The following is a 22,167-nucleotide window of genomic DNA, read 5'->3' as shown; positions in this document are numbered from 1 at the left end:
TTTTCTCCTTGTATATGCTTCCTCTAGGCAATATTATTAGGAAACACTCAATTAACTTTCATTGTTATGCGGATGACACCCAATTATACTTATGAATCAAGCCAGACGAAACCAGTCAGTTAGCTAAACTTCAAGTATGCATTAGAAATATCAAATCATGGATGACCTACAATTTCCTGATGTTAAACTCAAACAAAAGTTATTGTGCTGGGCCCTAAACACCTCCGAAAATCATTATCCCAAGATATAATTACTCTAGATGGCATTGCCATGGCCTCTAGCACTACTGTCTGAAATCTAGGAGTTATTTTTGATCAGGATATATCCTTTAACGCCTACTTAAAACAAACCTCTAGAACAGCCTTTTTTCACCTTTGTAACATTGCCAAAATTAGGAACATCCTGTCTCAAAACGATGCTGAAAAACTAGTCCATGCATTTGTTACTTCCAGGCTGGACTATTGTAATTCCCTATTATCAGGATGCTCAAATAAAACTCTGAGGACTCTCCAGCTGATCCAGAATGCTGCCGCACGTGTTCTGACAAGAACTAAGAGGGGAGATCATACTTCTCCTGTATTAGCTTCTCTGCATTGGCTTCCTGTAAAATCCAGGATTGAATTTAAAATCCTTCTCCTGACCTACAAAGCTCTAAATGGTCAAGCACCATCATATCTTGAAGAGCTCATAGTACCTTATTGTCCTTACCTTATTGTAAGAGTAAACTTAAAACTCTCCTCTTCGATAAAGCTTATAGTTAGGGAGTGAGGAGTTGCAGCTTTCGCCTAGACCAGCGGGGAAGGTGTGTAGCCACAGTCATGACGCACCGCCTCTTTATCTCGGCTTCTCTTCATAGAAAGCTTACTATATTTAGGTTATGAGGAGTTGCAGCGTTCGCCTAGACCGGCGGGGGTGGGTGTGTAGCCACAGTCATGGCGCACCTCCACCCTATCTCTGCTTCTCCCCAAGGAAAGCTTACATATACTTAGGGAGTAATGAGTCGCAGCGTTAGCCTAGACTGGCGGGGGAAAGAGTGTAGCCACAATCACGGAACACAGCCTCCCTATCTCCCCTTCTCTGCAGCTCTTAGTTATAGCTCCAGGGAGCTTATTCCCTGGAGTCCTTATGTTCCTTTTCCGCCCAGCATCATCATCTTGGATGATGATGGCACCTACATCATGGTGGCAGCTGTCGCCGTGGTCCTGCCCTATGCCCTGCTGTGCTCTATTACACCCTGCTACGCACTGCAATGCCCGGCTTCGACTTGCTATGTCCGGCCAACGCCCTGTTACGCCCTGCTGTGCTCTACGACACCATGAACTATTATAACTATTACAATATCTTTATTGTGACTATTATTGCCATTGTTCATCATACCCCCAACCGGCACCGTCAGACACCGCCTACCAAGAGCCTGGGTCTGTCCGAGGTTTCTTCCTAAAAGGGAGTTTTTCCTTGCTACTGTCGCACTTACGCATTCATGGATGCTCTTAGGGGAATCACTGGAATTGTTGGGTCCTTGTAAATTATAGAGTGTGGTCTAGACCTACTCTATCTGTAAAGTCTCCTGAGATAATTCCTGTTATGATTTGACACTATAAATAAAATTGAATTGAATTGAATTGAATTGATTCATTTAGTGACACATTTTTCTCAGTCTGAAAAAAGTAACCTTTAGACTAAAGGAAGTAAAGAAGTAAAGACTAGTAATATTCCTATAATTATTCAGGCTATATACGAAATATAAAGAATATGATTGGATATTTCATCCTGGGTGGACTGTCACAGGGCTAACACTGACACACATATGTACACACAGTAATTGGAAATATGCCTGTCCAGTCTCTCTGACTGTGGACACCTACTTGGAGACGCAAGCTACAACCATCACACTATAATCATCATGAAATAACCAGCCTGTTAGAGAGTCAAAGTGTGCTTGGCATATAAGTAAATGTTTAAGCATGTCTGCCTTAAATTAGGCTGATCTGGGCACCTGTATACTAGCTCAGTTGGTAGAGCAGGCACCCATATATGGAGTATGGGCCCAGGTTTGACTCCAACCTGCGGCCCTTTGCTGCATGTCATTCCCCCTCTCTCTCCCCTTTCATGTCTTCAGCTGTTCTGTCAAAATAAAAGGCCTAAAATGCCCAAAAAAAGAATCTTTAGAAAAAAGGCTGATCTGTCTGCTTCAGTCAATCTACTGTAGGCATCATTATTATTACGTATTTTTACTATTCTGTCAGAACTGTTCCGTTTTGTCTTGTTCAATGAATTATAGAAATTCCTTTTTGGAAAAAGAAGTTGAAAGCTTTTAAACTTTGCAAGAAAAACGATAGCAATTCCTGCTCTTGAAAAGACGAGAGGCTTTCAAGCTTTCAAACATGACAGGTAAAGAGGGTTTTTACTTTGAATTGGTACTCAACTTGTTTACTGAGTGGCACCCACAAAAATACTATAAATGCACTTTGATTCAACGTTTGAAGGACAGAGTGTTTTTTTTTTGACAGTTCTCTAATTAGTTTCCTGTTTTAAGCAGAAAGTCATGTCAACAATCAAATGGTTGGAAAAATGCTGAAATAAGAAATACTACACATTTTTTTATTAGACATCCATTATGAGGTCAAATCTAAACTGGCAGAATAAACCAAAACAAAAAAATGGCGGAAGTTGTCTTGAGTGACATTAACTTTTTATGAAATATGAATTTAAACATGCTGTGTGCTCCTCTATTATCGTCTCGCTTCTTGGGATTGTTTAAAGCTTGGCTTTTAGTTGTCGTTTTTTACCCTGTGATTGTTCACCCTGTGATTGTGCTGGAAATTCCAACGGATGTCCCTCATTTTCGGCTGGTTTTCCCTCACATTGATCTTTCTTTGTGTTGTAATTTTAAACTCCGGTGGATTTATGAGGACTATGGTTAACTGCTCCTCAGATCTCTGCAGGGTAGCTAGCTAGAGTATCTGTCTAATCTGAGTTTTCTGTTGTGCAACTAAAACAACTTTTGAAGGTACACACGTTCCACCAAAACAAGTTCCTTCCTGAGGCTATTTTGCAGAGGCACCATTGCTCAGTCCGGCGCTTAGCGCCACCCAAGACAATTGTGACTGGTTTAAAGAAATGCCAATACACCAGAGAACATTTTTCTCCCATCCTGGACTATCCAGACCCTCCTCTGCAGCGCTGTGACGGAAGGTCTGGCAATGCGAGACCAGGTTTTCAGTGATGTTAAAATGTAAAAGACATGGGTTGTTTCACAGAAGGTTTTTAGAGGTACAATATAGCTAGTAGCTGTTTTGTGAGACTTGAATAAGGGTTGGATGTTTGCTATTTTGCCAAGACACAGTTGCAATGCCAATGCAAGCACAGTTGGGTGTTGGAAGGAGACATGAAATGGTCATTTAAAACTGAAGTTGTTCAAAGTGTATCAATGTAAATAAATACCGTATTTTCCGGACTATAAATCGCTCCGGAGTATAAGTCGCATCAGTCAAAAAATGCGTCATGAAGAGGAAAAAAACATTAGTGGCACGAGACTATAAGTCGCATTTATTTAGATATTTATTTCACAAAATACAAGACCAAGAACAGACATTTAATCTGGAAAGGCAAGTTATTAAACTACACAATAGCACACAAGGGGCTAAATACGGTAGGTGTCCGGTATTTAACGTAACGTAACTGCACTGTTGACGAGCCTCTCCCAGCAGCACATTGTTCAAGCACCCATCTGTGGACTCGTTCCTCCAGCTCTGGCCATCTGGATTTCAGAAATAACATTTAAAAACATGTTAAATTATATATATTTTGATATATAAGTCGCACCTGACTATAAGTCGCAGGACCAGCCAAAGTATGAAAAAAAGTGTGACTTATAGTCCGGAAAATACGGTAAATTAATTTAATTAAAAAAGGAGGGGAATGCTAGTGTGAGCACAGATGCATCCTCCTTGTGGCCATATTGCCCAAACAAGAAAGTGATGATGCAATGTGAGGAGATTCAAAGGAACACCGTTCAATATTAAATGGTTCAAGCACATAACATATTCTTCACTGAACTCCCAAGGCAACATTATGTCAACACCTGATTTTAAGCTTATACTTATTTAATAAAAGGCTGTGGAAATGTTGCTTTGATAAAGACCTCATTAGGTACATGATTTAAAAACCGTGGTACAGCTCGTACGCTGACAGTCAAAATGATTTTGGCACAGAAAGCTGTCTCACTTAAATCCTGTAGGAAAAAAAAGCCCTACAGGTGATACATACTCACGTTCAGTGTGCAGTACAACCATGACTCATTTTCACCAAACGTCTGCATAGGAAACAGGTGTGGTGCCACCAGACTCAACATATGACTTAATTTAATGAATCACATTGGTTTCTACCACTGGACTTTCCAACCTGGAAGCCCATGTTGCTGTGAAAGGACTATTTGATTTTAGTATGCTCTTGGTATTCTGCAGACACCCTCTATCCAATTCTAGATTAAATGAGAAAACTAGAAAAAATGGAAATAATTATTGAACAGTTTCCTGGCCTTTGTTCCCCATGGATTAAATATGCACTAGGCTGTGTTCCTTTAGTTAAGTGTTGTGTGGTGTATGAACGACAACATTAAACCGTAAAGCACCTTTCCACACACAGCAACCTTGAAATGATCTTGACTTTACGAAGGAGCTGGATAACTCACAGCAAGTGAGTGGGAATGTTGATGACATCTGTAGTATGTGGTTGGCGCAAAACCAGAAGAAAACAAACATCTGATTGTGAACAAAGGCAATTTACACAAAGTCATTAATGAAAATGTCTAGCTGGAGAGACTACAAGATTCAACGCAGAAATTGTAAGAAAAATTCAGGGAACAGCATTATGACCAAATTATGAACTGGCTAAGCGGCCATGGCGTTATCTTCACCATACCATGCTCCCTGCACGCTCTACAGGCGCCATCACTCGCCTAAACCAAACATAGTATATCAAGTAAGTGAGAACGCATCTGACACGGACAGCTCGTGTTGTGTGCTACATGTATGAAAGGGCAACTTCATTGTGAGAAACAGCTTAAGACAATAAAAATGAAAATGTGAGTCTCAGTCCTCAAGACAACTACGTACTAAGGTATGGTAAGTATGAAAACAAAATTGTACTGACTAAAAGAAACATCCCTAAGATGCAAGGTTTTGTGGGATAAAAGAAGATAGATATTTACATCCAGAAATGCATCATGCTGTGGCCAGGTTGGCTCAGTGGGTAGAGCAGGTGCACATATACTTCGAGGCTTATGCCTCGAAGCAGAGGTCCAGTGCTCAAGTCCGACCTGTGACGATGTCCTGCATGTCTTCCCCCTCTCTCTCCCCTCTCTCTCTGTTCTATCGATTAAAGGTGGAAAAGCCCAAAAAATTATAAAAAAAAAAAAAATGCTTAGAAACCCAAGTGCAACAAAATACAAGCAAACATACAGAGCAGGAAAAGGTCCATCATAATGGAATTAGATTTGTTTTGACTCAAGCTACAGCTGTGCAGATATTAATCAAGGGACCTTGGACATGCATCCATTTTTGTACAATATGAAAATAGATCAGATATTAACTGGCAGATTCTCTTTTTTAAACTCAACTATGATGTCAAGGGTTTCTCTGATTCATTTGATCATTTGGTCAGGTAGATAGTGATGGTTTTGAATCTGCGGTTGAATAAAGTGCAAAGCATGCTTTGCTTAGAAGGTTGGCTTTTTGTTATGTCTCATTTTGTACAGATGACATTACATATTGTTCTCAAATCATACAGCATCGGTACTAAAGGTTTTCAAGAAAGCATGAAACTGTTCTCCAAGCACAACCAGCCTAGTGAGAGACCAGGTCAGATCGAACCACTGATTCATGCCTAAATGTTTATGCTTAAATCTGGCCCTGACACCTAATGAACAGAGTCTTTGTTTTACATATGTGATACAGTGAGAGGAGGAGTGATCTTCTGGGGATGGGGAGGTGTATATTTAATAAAGTAGGCAATTTATATATATGAAACATAACTAATATGTAATTGTGTAAATAGAGCTAATGTCCATTCTGTATTATGGCAGATTTCAAAGTAAACCACTGGAAGTAAACTTGTTTTTAAATTAATGATGAAGTTGCAGCAGAATGTTAAAAACATCTAAAGAAACCTAAAAAAAAACAGCAAGGGAAGACAAGGTAGACAAAACCCTTAACAAAATGCAACTATACAAACCTCACGCATTTAGCTAACAGGAGTAATGTTCAGTAATGAAATAGCTGATGGATAAAGGACTGTGTATTTCTTTGACCCCATCTTAGACAGATGGTACTCAATACCAGAGGGAGCAATTCATCGTGGGGCGGATAGTCAGTGTGAATAGTCTTTTACAGAGCCAGTCGAAGCTCTGACAAAGATATCTGCCTCGCCATTCCAATCGTACAGGCTTGGTCAATAATGTAGTTTAGGGCATTCCCGCGTTTGATATCTGTAGTTGTCAAACAAACAAATTAGAGGAGAAACTGACAGCTGACTCAGTAAAAGACGTTGAATACAAGTTTTGTCAATTCTTAAGAAACTCAGCTTCTTAAAGGCAATACAGGCACTGCTCCATCTTATATGAGGAATCAGTGTGTGCTTCATATGACAATTGTCAGGGATGAAATCAGTATACTTATCTACAGAGTCAACATTTATTCCATTATTTAATGGTCATGGCTGGCATGGGGCTTATCTCTAAAATCGGCCTGCATAGATTAAAATAAAATCTGATTGATAGTTGAAGACCAGCATTATCAAACAATTAATAAAGTCAGTTTTCTTAAAAACAATCCAGGGTTCAATCTGGTATCAAGGGCCTGCAACTAAAAGCAGAAAAATCATGTCACTACCAATGCTTTGGAATCCATTTTCCAGGACAGAGCTGCATGTTTCAAAAATACATTTCTAGTCAGTAAACTTTATTTCACTATGCATAATCAAGATATTTTGAGAAGAGAAGTCCAATTATTTATATTTTTGGAAAATCTATTTGTACAAATTAGTGTTTTGAGTTATGTGGGTCAGCCACATCCGTTTTTAACCGGATTGCATTGATTGTATTGCTGAGTTGTTTGCTAATAAAGCAAAGAAAGATACGTTGATAGTGCTCTTCTGGGTGTGTGAAAGGCTGCTGCAGGGGTCATGGACTGCACACAAAATTTGCAAAATGGAAGAAGCAGGTATTGATCATGGTAATTGTTTTTGTTTAACTCACTACATTTGTTGGATAAAATGTGACATTTGACATGTTAAGTTTGAAAATGATACAATATTACATACAGCATGTAGCCTGTAAGTATATAATATACAGCACTTATATAAATATCTGTATACAAAAAAAGAGCAAAAAAGTCGCGGCACATAAATACATAAATATGAAAGCTGTTTGTGCATGACACTCTTGTCGAATCAACAAAAAATTATGGGTGGGTTACATCCCTTACATACTGTAATACAGAAAATATGCAGTGATAGTCAGCACTTGGTAGCATAACATTAGCTGGTTAATAGCTGTTGTGGGAATAGTGGTGATTTAATGTTTCCATTAGGTAGGGGAGCATTACGTAGGCTAAATAACACAATGCCAGTTATAAGAATTGACTTAGTCATCATGACACACTGTAAGAGCAAGCGTAAAAAAACTGACTATTTTGAACTAAATGACATTTTAAAAAGATATATATATATATATATATATATATATTTATTTATTTATCTTTTCTTGTATTCATGTATTTCTCCAAATGATCTGTATATGCAACCGGAAGATGTCTGTTAAATAGGTTTGTGGTGTCTTTTAATCCCATATGGGATGGGCCAAGTGTGGCATGACACAGAAATAAAAAACTAAACTAACTAAAACTAAAAAGTATTTGAGGTCAGAAGCACTTTTTGGGTTGTCCTTAACTATAACAACAGAAAGTCCTTACTTCCTTGAGTGAAGGATTTTCAGACACATTTTTAAACTTAAATTGCCATCGTGTTCCAGGCCCTGCATGTCCTAATACCAGTTATAGTTTCAACCAAATATGTGCAAAGACAAAAAAGGATCCGGGGGGGGGGGGGGACATGTGTAATACCTGATTGGATTTGTCACCCATGCACATGACCACAGGCAGAAACATGCTGTAGTAATTCGTGGCTGATGTTGTGGCTTTGTCCCTTTGGTGTGGGTAGGGGAGATTTTTTAGTTCAGCAAGACCATGCTTACTATGACCAAATCTGCCCTATTTTCTCTTGCCTAGTTGCACTGACCTCACATGATGAATGTTCCCCTCAAGAGAGAGAGAGAGAGAAAAACAAGGCCCGTTGTTATTGATGTTCTCAATTAATAACCCCACACACCACCAAGGATTCACACATGCTTCATCACGCTCACTGCCGCATCTCAACAAACAGCTCTCATGGTGTGGGATCTCCCTTAAACACTTATCTATACATACTTTATGCTGGAATGGCCTTGTTAATTATAAGGATTAACATTTAGTTATTGGTCATTATTCTTATACCTGATCTCAAGTCAAGGCAAGTCAATGTTATGTTAATTTGGCCCACCCATGAGAACGAGAGAGACATCATGGCTTGAAAACAAGCGAAGCATGGCAGTTGGTCAAGGCAACACCCCCACCCTCCACCTTGCCCCTCCCCCCTCTTCTCCTCAATAGCATTTAAAGCTACAGACACAGAAATGGCACATCATAAGTAAAGCTCATTGTGGGACTGGCTCTTGTGGTTGTAATTCTGCACCAAGGCTGAATTTCGGGAAAGAGACTTCAGATACAGTATTAGGGGACCACTAAGGCCTATATAAAAGAGACTTCAGATACAGTATTAGGGGACCACTAAAGCCTATATAAAAGAGACTTCAGATACAGTATTAGGGGACCACTAAGGCCTATATAAAAGCATCCAAAAAGCAGCATCTCATAAGACCTTTAAACTCCGGTGGATTTATGAGGACTATGGTTAACTGCTCCTCAGATCTCTGCAGAGTAAATCCAGACAGCTAGCTAGACTATGTTGCATGACTAAAAAAACCTTTGAATGTACACGTTTCCAAAACAAATTCGTTCCCCGAGGCTATTTTGCAGAGGCGCCGTTGCACCATGCAGTGTTTAGCGCCGCCCAAGACGATTTTAATTGGTTTAAAGAAATGTCAATAAACCAGAGTGCGTTTTTCTCCCATCCAGGAATGCTGTGTGGACTAGCCAGATCCTCCTCCGCAGCACTGTGGAGGAAGGTCTGGCAATGCGAGACTAGTCGAAAACAATTTGCTACATTGCTGCACATTGCAACTGATGCTTTGAACCATGTTTCTTTTGTAAATTTTTTTTTTCTCCAGTTTTCAGCCAGATTACCATCTGTTAGTAATAAGTCAAGAGTTAATAAGGAGAGAATTGTCACTCTGCTATAAGGCATCCAATGTCTCAAACACCTATCTGTAATTAAAAATCAGTTCAGTGAATGTCCTCAATGCAGAGTAGAAATATTCTGATAAGATTTGCATGTTCATTAGAGACTGATGCCAAAAAAAGACGTCCCTGTTGGCAGTATGTTCCCGCCACCTGCTCTGTATATGAGGCCGAGCCTGGAGCACTAGCAGTCAAAGTGTCTCTCCACCAATGGGCCAATGGCCATCTGAAGGTGATAGACACTAGTGGCCTTGGGCCAGCATGAGTCACTGGCTCTCAGCACCAAGACCAAGTTACTCCAGAAACAGCACAAGTTCGGCCCCTAGGCAAGGTGACTTTAGTTTCTGTTCTCCCCCGCCCAAAATGTTTTCCCACCTGGCATCTCTCGCCACACTTGGAGGAGCAGAGGCCAAATGCCACTTGTCACAGATTCTTAGCGTCCACAGCACAGAGCAGAAATATTACCAGCGTTTAAAGGAATGCACCACTGCTTTTTTCTGTGAACCTCAGCTTAATCTTACACATTACATGGGGTCAGAGAGGCAACAAAAATAGTCAAATACACCCAGTATTTACAACAAGTAGTATTTTTTGAGCTTACAGCCAAGCTTTAATTTAGGCAGGAAGGAATAAAGAAAGTCGGATGCCATTTAATTCTTTGAACGCTAGTGAGTGAACCGTTGTGTTTGGATTCATTTGTTGACTTCCACTTGTTTTCAAAAATACAGAATCTATCATGAAAGCAGCAAGAAGTACAACCCCCCGCCCCCCACAGTGGTTAATATTCTTGTATGCTAACATTTTGTTAGAGCAACAGTTACTTTGAGTTTGACAAAATAACAGATTTACAAATGACTTTGTGCAAATGTGGCAGAAACCCTGATAACCTAACCAGAAAACAAAATATCACCACAGCTAGATCAGTTGATGTTTCAGCAGTGTGTTTGCTGCTGGAATGGATTGTTTATTTAAACGCTTAAAAAAAATGCTGCATGGTGTTAATTGGTGACGGAAAGCAAGGGGCGTAATGTACACTTTTGCATCTCTCTATACGGTGCCTTCTTACTGCTCAGCCACCTTTCAGATGACTCATGAGCTCAGAAAAAAAAATGGATATGCTCATGTAGTTTGCCTTCAATCATTACTGTGCGCTCACAGCAGTATGCTTTATGAGCAGAAGCGACTGCTTAATGGACTTTATCGGCCTCTATTTTGGCTATAAGGCTACAGGCTAAAAAAACTACTTTGACCTTTGCATGTTTGACTTTATTGTGATTTTCAGGGGGGAAACTAACATACTAACTGGTATTTTGACATACCTCAAACATGTCAAACGTGTTGAAATGTTAATGTTAATTTGTATCACTTTGCTGTCCCTTGAGCTGATATAGCTGCACAATAGTGGAAGACGCACAGAGTAGTTTTTAAAATATTTCAGTCTTGTTTTTTTATTTACAGTTAACAATGTGTGATTATTATCTTCTCAAAAGACAGTATTGAACTCCAAAGATATAACAGTTAAGGACAGTGTTCTTTGCAAAGATGCAAACAGAACTTTACTTGTACTTACGAGCTCTCCCGGTGTGAAATTTAAATTGAGTTAGTGCAATAATATAGCACCAATTTCCATCACATTTATAATTTTAATAGGCTCGCATTACTATGGAAAGCACAATTAGTTTTTACTTTTTTTTTTTTATTCATATATTGGTTGAAGAACCCATGACATTGTGTCTGAAATCAATACCACACCCTAATGTAGAGTAACACAAAGTACATTTAAATGATTGATTAAATGAATAATTGGCATTATAGTACTTTAATGCAAGAGCAGTATAAGTACATGGTGCTGGGATATGTGATAACATAGTAGTATACCCACTGTGGCTGAAGACAAATTAAATTAATTCTTGTTACACATTTTTTCCCTGCATACTACATGATTGAGAAGCTTCAGCTCTGAGCTATGGTAATAAAGTTGTTTTTGTTTGTTTTAAAGCTTTATGTTATACCATTCTTACTCCATTCAGGGCCTTGGATATTATCATACAGCCCAAGGTTTATCATAGAGCTAGTACTGTAGCTCAGTTGTTTCCAACAGATTTGTGTTTCCATAGCCAGTCATGGTTTACAAGATCATCAAGGTGTTTCCTCTGTCAGCATCACACACTTCTGAATGACCCTTCTAACAGGCGAGTAGTGAAAGGTAATCCCGTCTTTTCTGAATGCACTTCTTAGAGTAACCTTTGAAGAGACATTTTCTGCAAAACTCAAGCAGAAATATCTCGGATGTTGCTTTTACCGGACGGCAGAAGCCAAACATAGCAGCCAATCCTTGGAATACAAAATAATGCTTTCCTGCGTAATAATATGACTGCTTATCTAATTTTCTCTCAATGCAAAGCTCCATTTGGCATTTTATTGCACATACATCAGACATACTCAACGTGTGCAGTAGAGGCAAGGCTGAGATGAAAGAAAAGCCCTCCAGTCTTAACAAGAAAAATGTAGCTTCAAGGGCAAATTAGCTATGAGCATCCTCAGGGGGATGGATGGAAATGGAATGATAGAGGTCTAGAATTAATATATTCTGCATGTTTTAGTTAATCTCCAACTGTGCTTGTCCTGCGAGAAAACTCAAAGTGCTGAGATTAAAGTGACACTGTGAGAGTAATTGTTTTGGTGCCTAACAAGAAATTAGTGTGAATGTTTTCACGGGCTAAAAGGGACTCCAATTCACCGCTAAATGACTCGTTTGGACAGTTTTGCACGGCATGAGCGATGGGGTTGGTAGAGCAGGTCTGTCAAATGTGAAGATTGTTGAGAGAGTGGTTGAGACAAAACACACTGCCCAGTTTGGTAATCATCCCTATCCACTCCACACCGACTTGATGAATGGTTCTAATCAAGTGACGTTCTCCACTGAAACGGCCCCACACAATATTACCGACAGCAAACAACTCCAAATGGAATATGTATATACTCAACACTCTCTGGTCTCTCTTGTTTGGTTGACATGTATGAGTGTGAGATACTCATATGAATTAAAACATACAGATTGTGTATTACGTTTTTGCAATTTGTAATTACATCCATCTATTACCATGGAGCAGGGAATAGCAAGCAACTGTATTGGCAGTATGGCTCCCAGACAGGAGACCACAGAGTACTTCAATGCCATTTTTGTGGGCATGTCACCTGTTTTACCATAGGAATGCAGATCACCTCCCACATGTGCAACAAGATGGCCCATCTGTCACAAAACATCTGGAGCATCTGCAGAAGGTCATTAACTGCTATTCCCTGGTTTAGCCAGGGTCCTTGAAGGTAATGATTTTAAGGGGTTTGTTTCTTACCCAAACAAACAAACGACCAAAATATTAAACAAATAAAAGTCACAGTGCTCAGTAAAGATTTAGCAGCGCTATGGTTCAACCTCTGCTGGAAGAATAGCTCCAAAGACTGAAAGACTCCCTTCCCCATCTGTGACCCGTTCCTCTCCACTAGCATCCACCATCTGCTAATGGCCTTTCCATCTGGACCACTTGCCTACTTGGCAAAAGTTCTAATGTCCCCTAGTCTTCTGATGTGAAAACAGATCTGTTGGGGGAGTTTTATTCTAAGTTGTTAAAGATATAATGTGTAACATCTATAATCTAGAAATGACTATTCCTGTTAAACATTTTTTGTTTTGTATTAACATTATGCCAAACGTTTCCAACAATGTTCAAACCCAGATAAATCTAATTTTAATAAATAACACAGACTGAAAGTTTAATGATCTGTACGGAACAGACCATGTCAGACCTCAGGCACCTGCGTCTGGCCAAAAATGAGCCTCAACAGTGGGCAACCAAGGTATCTGGTCCGCCCTGGAGCTGCTGCACCGGCCTGCCCCCACACCGGTGAAGTAAGTCCCAGCGTCAGGGAGGACAACAAACCCCTTAACCCCCTGGTGCTAAACACATCTGGCAGGGGACACAGACATATAGAATATATTGTGATATTATGGCTTTAGCTGCTGGCTAATGTAAGCTTGATTGCTCGCTTATCTGTCAGCTACCACCACAAATAGAATCTAAGTGATTATGTAGGAAAAACTGCTATTTCATTAGAATTACATTACATGAATAAACGTTACTAAACTTAACATGAATACAACTATAATAGATTAACTTCTCCGTGAACATTATTTTCCATGATCCCACACATGCCACCGCCATCGTCAGTCCATGGTTTACATCCACAATTTCAATTGAGAGACCCATAACGGCAGAAAATTACATATTGAATGTGTAACATAACATTAAGGATAAGAAGTGCCATCTGCTTTCAGTTGCTCTGAAATTTACGTTTTTTGTAAAATGTACTTTGGCCTTCATTATCTAGAAATCACATCACGTGTCAGTAAAATCCAGACAAGTCCAATGCAGCTGCAGGATGCAAAACAAGGTTCAGTTTTGGTGAGCCCACATTTTTTTGTACAGTATGTGCTCAGTCATGACAACAGTTTATCTATTTCAGATTTTGCTTTTAAAGTCACAAGGAAATAGCATGTCATTGCTTTCTCTGCTGTCTGTCCGTCTATTCAAGAACTCTGTACGACTGAAACAGAATGTAAAGGGAGAGTGCTCAAAAGTGAATGAGATGGACTGGAGCAGTGTAGATAACAAAGTATACTGGATGGAAGCAGTTCACTGAAATAGTGTATGCGTTACAGTAGCTTGAGCTGTCACAAATACCAGATTACTGAAAATGAAGGCATTTCAGCCACAGGAACACAAGCACAGTATCAATATAGTATCAGTATAAAGAATAGAAAACAGGTTTGTGTGTGTAGTGACCCCTTTGCCATCCAAAAGAACGCCACCACGGTTGCATGCTCAAATAGTTTTAGACGCATAGTAAATGACCAAAATGTCCAATGTTTCCAATAACAACACAATTTATTTCTTGTTGTTTGTAATAAAACAAAATACAGCCACTTTGTTCCTATCGTAGTCTACAACTTTTCACTCATAAACAAAAACGTAACACGCATCTAACGCACGGTCAAAAAACGGTTTGCTTCTCCATACAATGCAACACCTGAGTTACCTCTTAATTATAATACCTTGTCTAATTGACAGCGACATCAATACTTTTTGAGTAACAGAGCTAGGGATGTAAATGATTAACTGACAATACAAATTTTGACTGATTAATAATATCAGTTAGACCGTTAAAAAGGTTTATCAAAACAAACATTTGAACATGGTTTTTTTTGTGTGTCTGTCACATGGATGCGCAAGCATTCCAGAAAAGTAATTGCATGTGTCCACGACAATGCACACAACGCCGTGGCTGCGCCACCGGTACAAGTCTGCAGCTGTCAGCAGAGCGGATTCAGGAAAATCTTAAGTACAGAGGCAAGTTATGTTAAAGACCTTTAAGGTTTTTAAAAAACTAGTTTTTTTTTTGTATGTTATTGGAAAATCGGAAGCTTTGTTCTATGACTCCAATGTACAGTATGGTATAATGGTAATGATACATTAAAGTGGCCATATTATGCTCATTTTCAGGTTCATAATTGTAATTTGAGATTGTATAAGAATGGGTTTACATGGTTTAATTTTCAAAAAACACCATATTTTTGTTGTACTGCACATTGCTGCAGCTCCTCTCTTCACACTGTGAAACTACATAATGTAGTGCATATTAGTGATGAGGAGATACATCCAGTCTGACTTGAATAAGTATTATCATCTTATCTCAACTTTGAAGTTTCTTGAAAGCACAGACGCACGTTGAAAGCTCCAGATACCCTCGTCTGTTTAGAAAAAGAAAAATCACCATTGATAATTAACAATGCTAAGTGTGTCCTTTCTTGTGCAATGAGTAGTCCATAATTTTAATTATTGTTATCTCACTTATTACACCTCCTTGCTTGTTTGATGATTAATGTTTATAATGCAGTATGGGGAAAAAATAAATTGTTTACACAGGTAGACCAGTAATTAGCTACAGATGATTAGTATCACCTAAAGGTCAGTTAAGCTTATGAGAATGCTAAAAGGGACATAACGAGAATCATTTGTAAACATGGCTCTTTTTGTTTTCTGTGTAGTAGTGTTTTGTTCTCGATGATTAGAGTTTGGACTTTGACGTGTTGCTATTCAGGTGTTTTGATTTTGTCATGGCCGTCCACAGATGCAGGGACACCCAACTGTGGTGCACGACAGTGCTCACCCAGCCATTGCAAAATAAAGTGATGTGCCAACGCAACAGCCAGTATCCTACCCCGAGATCGTGTAGGATAAACTCATCAGATGTGGGCAGAATGCAGGTCAGGTCTCAGTGTGTTAGCTCAAACAGCAGCTCTTTACAACTTCACCCCCTGGTGTGGAGAGCTAGACAAGTTATGTTTCCCTACGCACTGCTGGATCTAACCTATAAAATGATTTTCCTTAGGAATCCAGCCTTTAATGAAACTCAATGTCACCTTTTTGAGCGGATGTAAAAAATACCTCATTAAAATAAGGTCTTAAAACTGTTTTGTCAGTTTTATTTTACTATGTTAAGATGGTAATTGGTCATAGGACCCTAATACAGCCTTCAATAGATACATGAGCCTCATTTGCCTGTAGTTAAGATCTCAAGTTGTTATGTGGACTAAGTGTGAATTAGGACAAGGACCTTTTTATGTCATCGCTCTTCAAAAAAAATATCTAATTCAATACTGTCAAACTGAAACATAAAGCCAAAAAATGACATTTAAGCACGGCCACCCTAGTGTTTGCTGTCTGCATCCATCCATCAGGCAACACTTGCCATTTAGGTAGTCAGGCAGTGAGCCAAGCCTAACATCAAGAACTGCACCTAAAAGCCTAAAATATGCAGGTTGTTTTCTACGACTATAGTATTGTGCCTGTAATTTAGTTCATGGTAATTCTGCCTTGCGGTTTTAGTTGACGGATTAAAAATGCACCCCACGTCTAAAGGCATTTGCACAGCCCAGCGGGTCCATAGGAATCAGCAGAGCAGCAATCAATCCCTGCCACAGGGTTCTGTTGTGGAGATGACAAAAAGAGTTACCCTCTGATGTTTTAGATACAGACAATAAATGTGCTTTTAGACATACAGATTTTAACATTGAGGTATTAAAAAATAAAACTGAAGATAGAAAATAGTGTATGAGACTAAAACAGGAATTGCAATACTATTATGAGTAAGAAGGAGGGCCAAGGGGATTCATCCTTACCCATTTTGTTCAGTTATTCATAGTTTTCAAGAAATTGAGCTACAATATTGAAAAGAATCTGCAGTCCATGACCTCAATAGCTCCAATATCAATAGTGTAACACAAGGGATTAGGTAGTTATGTCCTAACACATTTCCTAATGTACAGTATTACTGCACTTGGTTTTGGCATATGGTGTGATTAATGGGCAGACAGAAGTAGTCATTGAAAAATATATCTTTCCATTACTGGATTGGATCATTTCCTTTTATTGAAGACCAACGGTTGTACTCAAAGTCACTTTGTAGCCGCATCTAAGAAGAATAAAGTTGTCACACCTCTTAGCGAGTCTCCCGGGTATATTGAAAGGATTGCACTGGTGCCTCGCGGGTGTGGCTGCAGGCTAGCTGGGTCTCAGAGGCTGCTTTGGGCATAAATGTTTCATCCTGGCCTCCCTGTGTGCATCAGCACTAATCACTGCTCCACAAACAAGCACCCACGCTCTCAGCTTCCTAATAATCTGATATCACACTGTCTCCAGAATTGCTACAGTGCAATCTCGATCATTTTTGATCTGAGATGATAGCAGCAAAACTATTTTTCTGCTCAGCCTTAGAAATCACCCATTACCATGATTCTGTGACAGAGCTGAATACAATAATATCAAGTATCCGATATTTGCACTTGCAGCTCCATAACAAGATTTATAGAGATATGGAGGCTATATTGCCATATATACTGTATGAGATTGATGGACAAAGAGCATTACCACTTGATGTTACACTGGAGAGACCAAGTGGACTCTTATAAGGGCCACTCAAACTAACAGCATTACATTGGTGTTTCCCCATATAACTGACAAAAGGATAGATGGTATTATTGCATGAAGCACTATTAACAACTTCTCTACCTCCCTCCCTCTCGTGTGTGTATACATTCAGAGATTGCCTCAGAAATGTGTGCTGTGTAAACCCTTCCAAGATCATCAGATGGTCTTCCCATCACACATTGCTTCAAAACAGAGAGGGGGGAACCTATGTCACTAGCAGGTGGGAAGGTAACAACAGTTGCACCTTGGCACAACATCCTTCATCATGTCCACCGTTTATGCAGCAGTTGGCAAAGGGGGCAGGCCATGTGCTGGCTTTTAAGAGACTCATTAGTACTGTGAGCATCAATAGAAATAGGCTTCAAAGCCATTACTTCTTAGTTAAAAAAAAGGTCCCAAGATAAACTTCAATTCAACATCTGAATGTTTAGATGTTATGAAAGCTTTACAAGGCAAGGTGAAAAAAGAAAATTAATTTTAACCTGCTTGGTAAAACTTAGTACCTCACTCAGACAATATAATTAATTGTTTAGATAAATTGGTATTTATTTTACGTGAGGAAATAAATCACATAGAAAAACTGCTGCCATAGAATGATTTAAATCCTCCCATGCTTGTGCACTGCAACTACGGTGCTAAGCATCAGCACCACGGACAGCGCTTTAATCAAAGCAACCAATATCTGACAAGGCTTTTTGTATCTACAGTACTCATCTTTTTCAATAATATACAACAATATGCAACACCTTGTTGCAGACAAACTTCATTCAAATACATCATGACTACAAGATACTGTATATTAGGGAGGCCATATCAGACACAAAACAGGTAGCCAAAAAGGAAACAAAACAACAAAAAAATGATCAAATTGGTGACCTGTCAGTTGAGTTTTGACAATCCACTTTAAACTTGACATTGGTCTACATGCACACAGATAACCCAATCAGAATGTGATTAATGCAGTGATGTGAAAAAGATGAGGTCCATGTAAACATCAGACTCTGATTATGTTAATGTAATTATACTACTAGTTGGATTAAGCTTCAAGATGTGTGTACTCCCATTATAGTCACATTACTGAGGGGCATTTCAACCATGACTCTTAATCTGAGTTTTTACTGCATTGGGTGAGCTGCTTGAGGACGCATGCCGAAGACAATTCACTCTGTTATTAACACTCACCAAAAACTTACGTACAGTACATGCTCTATCTTGAAACTACTGTTAAAAATGATTCTCTGAAAATATGAAGGGGCACATAGTGCTGTTGTAATTATTACATAATAGTACGGCTGTCAAACGATACATTTTTTCTTAATCGCGATTAATCGCTGAATTTCTATAGTTAATCGCGATTAATCGCATGTTTATCACATGATTATAATTCTATTATTTTGCATTTCAAAACTGTTTTTAAGTACATAATAAAAAAGTTTGAAAAGGTCCAACTAGCTCATCCTTAATAATAGCAGCCCATACCAGTACCCCACAGTACTCCACCTCGTCTCAACTCAAAGTGGAGCTCTGTGCCCATTAGTGATCCAGCCATGGACCCATCCATCTGGTCCGTCAAGAGTCATCAAGACTCTCATTTCATCGGTCCATAAAACCTTTGAAAAATCTTTCAGATATTTCTTGGCCCAGTCTTGACGTTTCAACTTACGAGTCTTGTTAAGTGGTGGTCGTGTTTCAGCCTTTCTTACCTGGGCCATATCTCTGAGCACTGAACACCTTGTACTTCTGGACACTCCAGGTAGGTTGCATATCTGGAAAATTGCGGCACTGGAGGTTAATGGGTTACTGGTAACTTCACGTTTAATTCTTCTCAAGTCTCTAGCAGTTAATCTGCGTCTTTTTTTCTCCACACGTTTCTTGTGACCCTGTTGACTACTTGCAAAAAAAAGTTTGATTTTGCGGTGATCACGCCTCAATATCTTTGCTTACTTCAAGAGTGCTGCATCCCTCTGAAAGGCATTTTAAAATTTTGGACTTTTCGGAGTCTGTTAAATCACTTTTTTTGCCCGTTTTGTCTGAGGTAAAGAAGCTGCCTAATAATTATGCACACCTTGATATAGGGTGTTGATCACTTAGGCCACACCATCCCTCACTACACAAATACACATCACCTGATAATGCTTAAATCAAATTAGCATTCAAGTTTATATAGCTTGGAATTGGAAAATATGCATGAAAATGACGATAATGTCAAAATACTCACTTGCCTAATAATTGTGCACACAGTGTATTTACTGTAAACAAAAGAAAAAAGTGTGAATCTAGTCACACATTTGAATCTAGAGTCAATATAGTGTGCAGTAACTCCTAAATAATTTTGATTACTCACTGACGTCCAGTGATCACGGGTTAATGAGACAGCATTTGCACTTTGCAGCAGTTCCAGTTTGGCTGCTTTCTCCGTGTCGTAAAGGCTGTGTATGCGTGCGTGAAACTACTTTCCCCTCGACAGCAATGTATAAGACGGGTCAGAACATGCCAACCGTAGTACGTCTTTAAGATCCGAGTCCTCTACGATGCTGACAGGTCTGCAGTTAGTTGCCACCCATTTCGTAAGAGCTCTAGTATTTTTTGGGGATTTGGTTTCATCCACAGGTCGGCAACTAGCACTCTGCAAAATAGTGCTTTGCCTGAGCCCGCTAGCATCAACCTGAGTCACGTTAACTGTACTACTATGCTTAGCTCGTAGGTGGTAGCTCAAGCTTGACGTGCTTCGTGATATTTTAATTCGGCTTTACACAACGTGCATATGGCTTTCAACTTGTCTACTGAGCCGTCCGGGAGTTTTGGCAAATAAAAAGCGCCATTCAGAATTGTGTTGCTGCTGTCTTTCTCCATCATGCCTGCAGCCTGCAGCAGCAGGATGTGTTACGAGGAAGTATGGCAGCTTGATGATAAGTAAAGGTGCGACAAAGGGTCAAAATAGTAGCCTGTTAGGCACTAAGCGAAGCCGAGTGAAGTGTTAATTAATAAATGGCGGCATGCGATTAATGCGATTAAAATTTGTTTACGTGTTATGCTCGGCCCTTAATCGCATCGCGATTAACGCGTTAATGCTGACAGCCCTACATAAGAGACAAAATGGTGTACAGTAACAGTGAGACAGAGAGAAGGATTGGGTTTGAGGTTAACAATTGGAGTGACTGATGTAATTTAATGCAGATGAGGCATGTTCTGCAGCATGGAGGCAGGAATACTATTAAAGCAAAGCTAACCATACCTCGTAGGCTGTGAGTCTGTTTTCCAAAAGGAAGTTCCTGTAAAAGCAGAAAAAAGAGAGAAAGTTCTCTGCACTTCTGCAGACCACAACAATCCGGTGCAACCAAGGCAGGACAAAAACGGTATAAAGTAACAAAAAATAGCCGGCGCAACACAGATGTCTTCTTACTTGATGGTTTTATTACTTAAGGTACAAAACAGTGACTAACGTTTCGACATCTTCATCAGAGCACTTGGCTTTCAACACTTTAATAGCATCAACAGCCCACTTAAGTTTATGGATGCCTGAGGCTCTGCTAGTATACACAGATGTTGCAACTTCTTAAGTGTCTCAATTCAAAATCACACCACAGATCTATCTAAAAAATATTTGACAAACTGTATGTATTGAAATTTTTTCTGCCATTTAGCATCTGTGCTCACATGACCTAGGTACAGTTTATTATTTCCCATTTAGACAATTTAATTCACCCATACTATTCAGCAAATCATAAAAAACACTTATAAAGCTGTCCAAAAAGGATGGACAAAGAAATTTGTTACACCTTATTACCATTACATAAAGTTAACTTAGGTTAGGTTGTATATTGGCTATTTACAACAACAGCATTAATTTGGGCCTTTATTGGTGCACATATAAGTCTACGAGAGTGATTAATTGGTAATCTCCAAGTAATTATGTCTAAATTTCAATGATCATTAACTCTTTATTCAAGACTTACTCATCGACAAGTCGTGTGTTATCAGCTTCAATTGGGCTTTCTGCCCAACTTTGCTAGACACAAGCTAATTTACTTTATCCTTATCTAAGAAACGCTCTTGTTTCCTCACAATTGAATTTGCTCTAATTCTGTACAACAGGATGGTCCTAAAAGATACACGCCTCACTGATAAGGCGTGTAGCCGCTCACTGCAGGTGAGACATTTTATAAACATCTTTTGATTTAGTTTCCAACATACATTTCCAGACTGATGACGTCTCTTTCTGATTGCCATGAATATGGATGCACCTGGACCATACAGGCACACTATGTAATATAAAAGCCAATGGATCATTAGAAGTGTAAGAAGTCATTTAAAAAGCTCTCTTAATTGCAATTTATTGCAGCTGATTTTAAGACTTGTTTTTACACAAAAGTTTTTGCAATAGTTTGTAATGGCCCATTACAGTGATGTACCAAATCTCAGTAATCACATGTATTGGCTCTTAGGAAAGTTCACCAGGCATACTGTCACAGCAAATGTCTGCTACACTGTACAGCATGTAGGGGCTTTGTTTTCATAGCTGACGAGAGCCAAAGGTCGTTATATATATTAAAGCCGTTATACAACTCTTTCACTTCAAAACTACAAACAATTAGTTTGTACTTTAAAGGCCAGTGAAATAAAAAAAAAATGCCTTGTTGTCACCTAAAATCCTTGGATACATTGTT

At 39.2% G+C, this 22,167-nt stretch overlaps 1 protein-coding gene across 1 annotated transcript in view; it reads right to left on the bottom strand.

The window, feature by feature from the left end:
• Positions 1-19,264, bottom strand: part of LOC144525808 (low-density lipoprotein receptor-related protein 1B-like) — a 60,241-nt gene extending 40,977 nt beyond the window's left edge. Inside the window, exon 1 of the mRNA XM_078262873.1 lies at positions 19,204-19,264. Within this exon, the coding sequence (XP_078118999.1) occupies positions 19,204-19,264 (61 nt within the window). The remainder of the gene's footprint in view (positions 1-19,203) is intronic.
• Between the last annotated feature and the right edge of the window lie 2,903 nt (positions 19,265-22,167).

Source organism: Sander vitreus, chromosome 11 (genome assembly GCF_031162955.1).
Source record: "Sander vitreus isolate 19-12246 chromosome 11, sanVit1, whole genome shotgun sequence".
Classification (NCBI taxonomy): Eukaryota; Metazoa; Chordata; class Actinopteri; order Perciformes; family Percidae; genus Sander; species Sander vitreus.
Note: the sequence above shows the minus strand (reverse complement) of the source record. Positions and strands in the feature narration are given on the sequence as shown.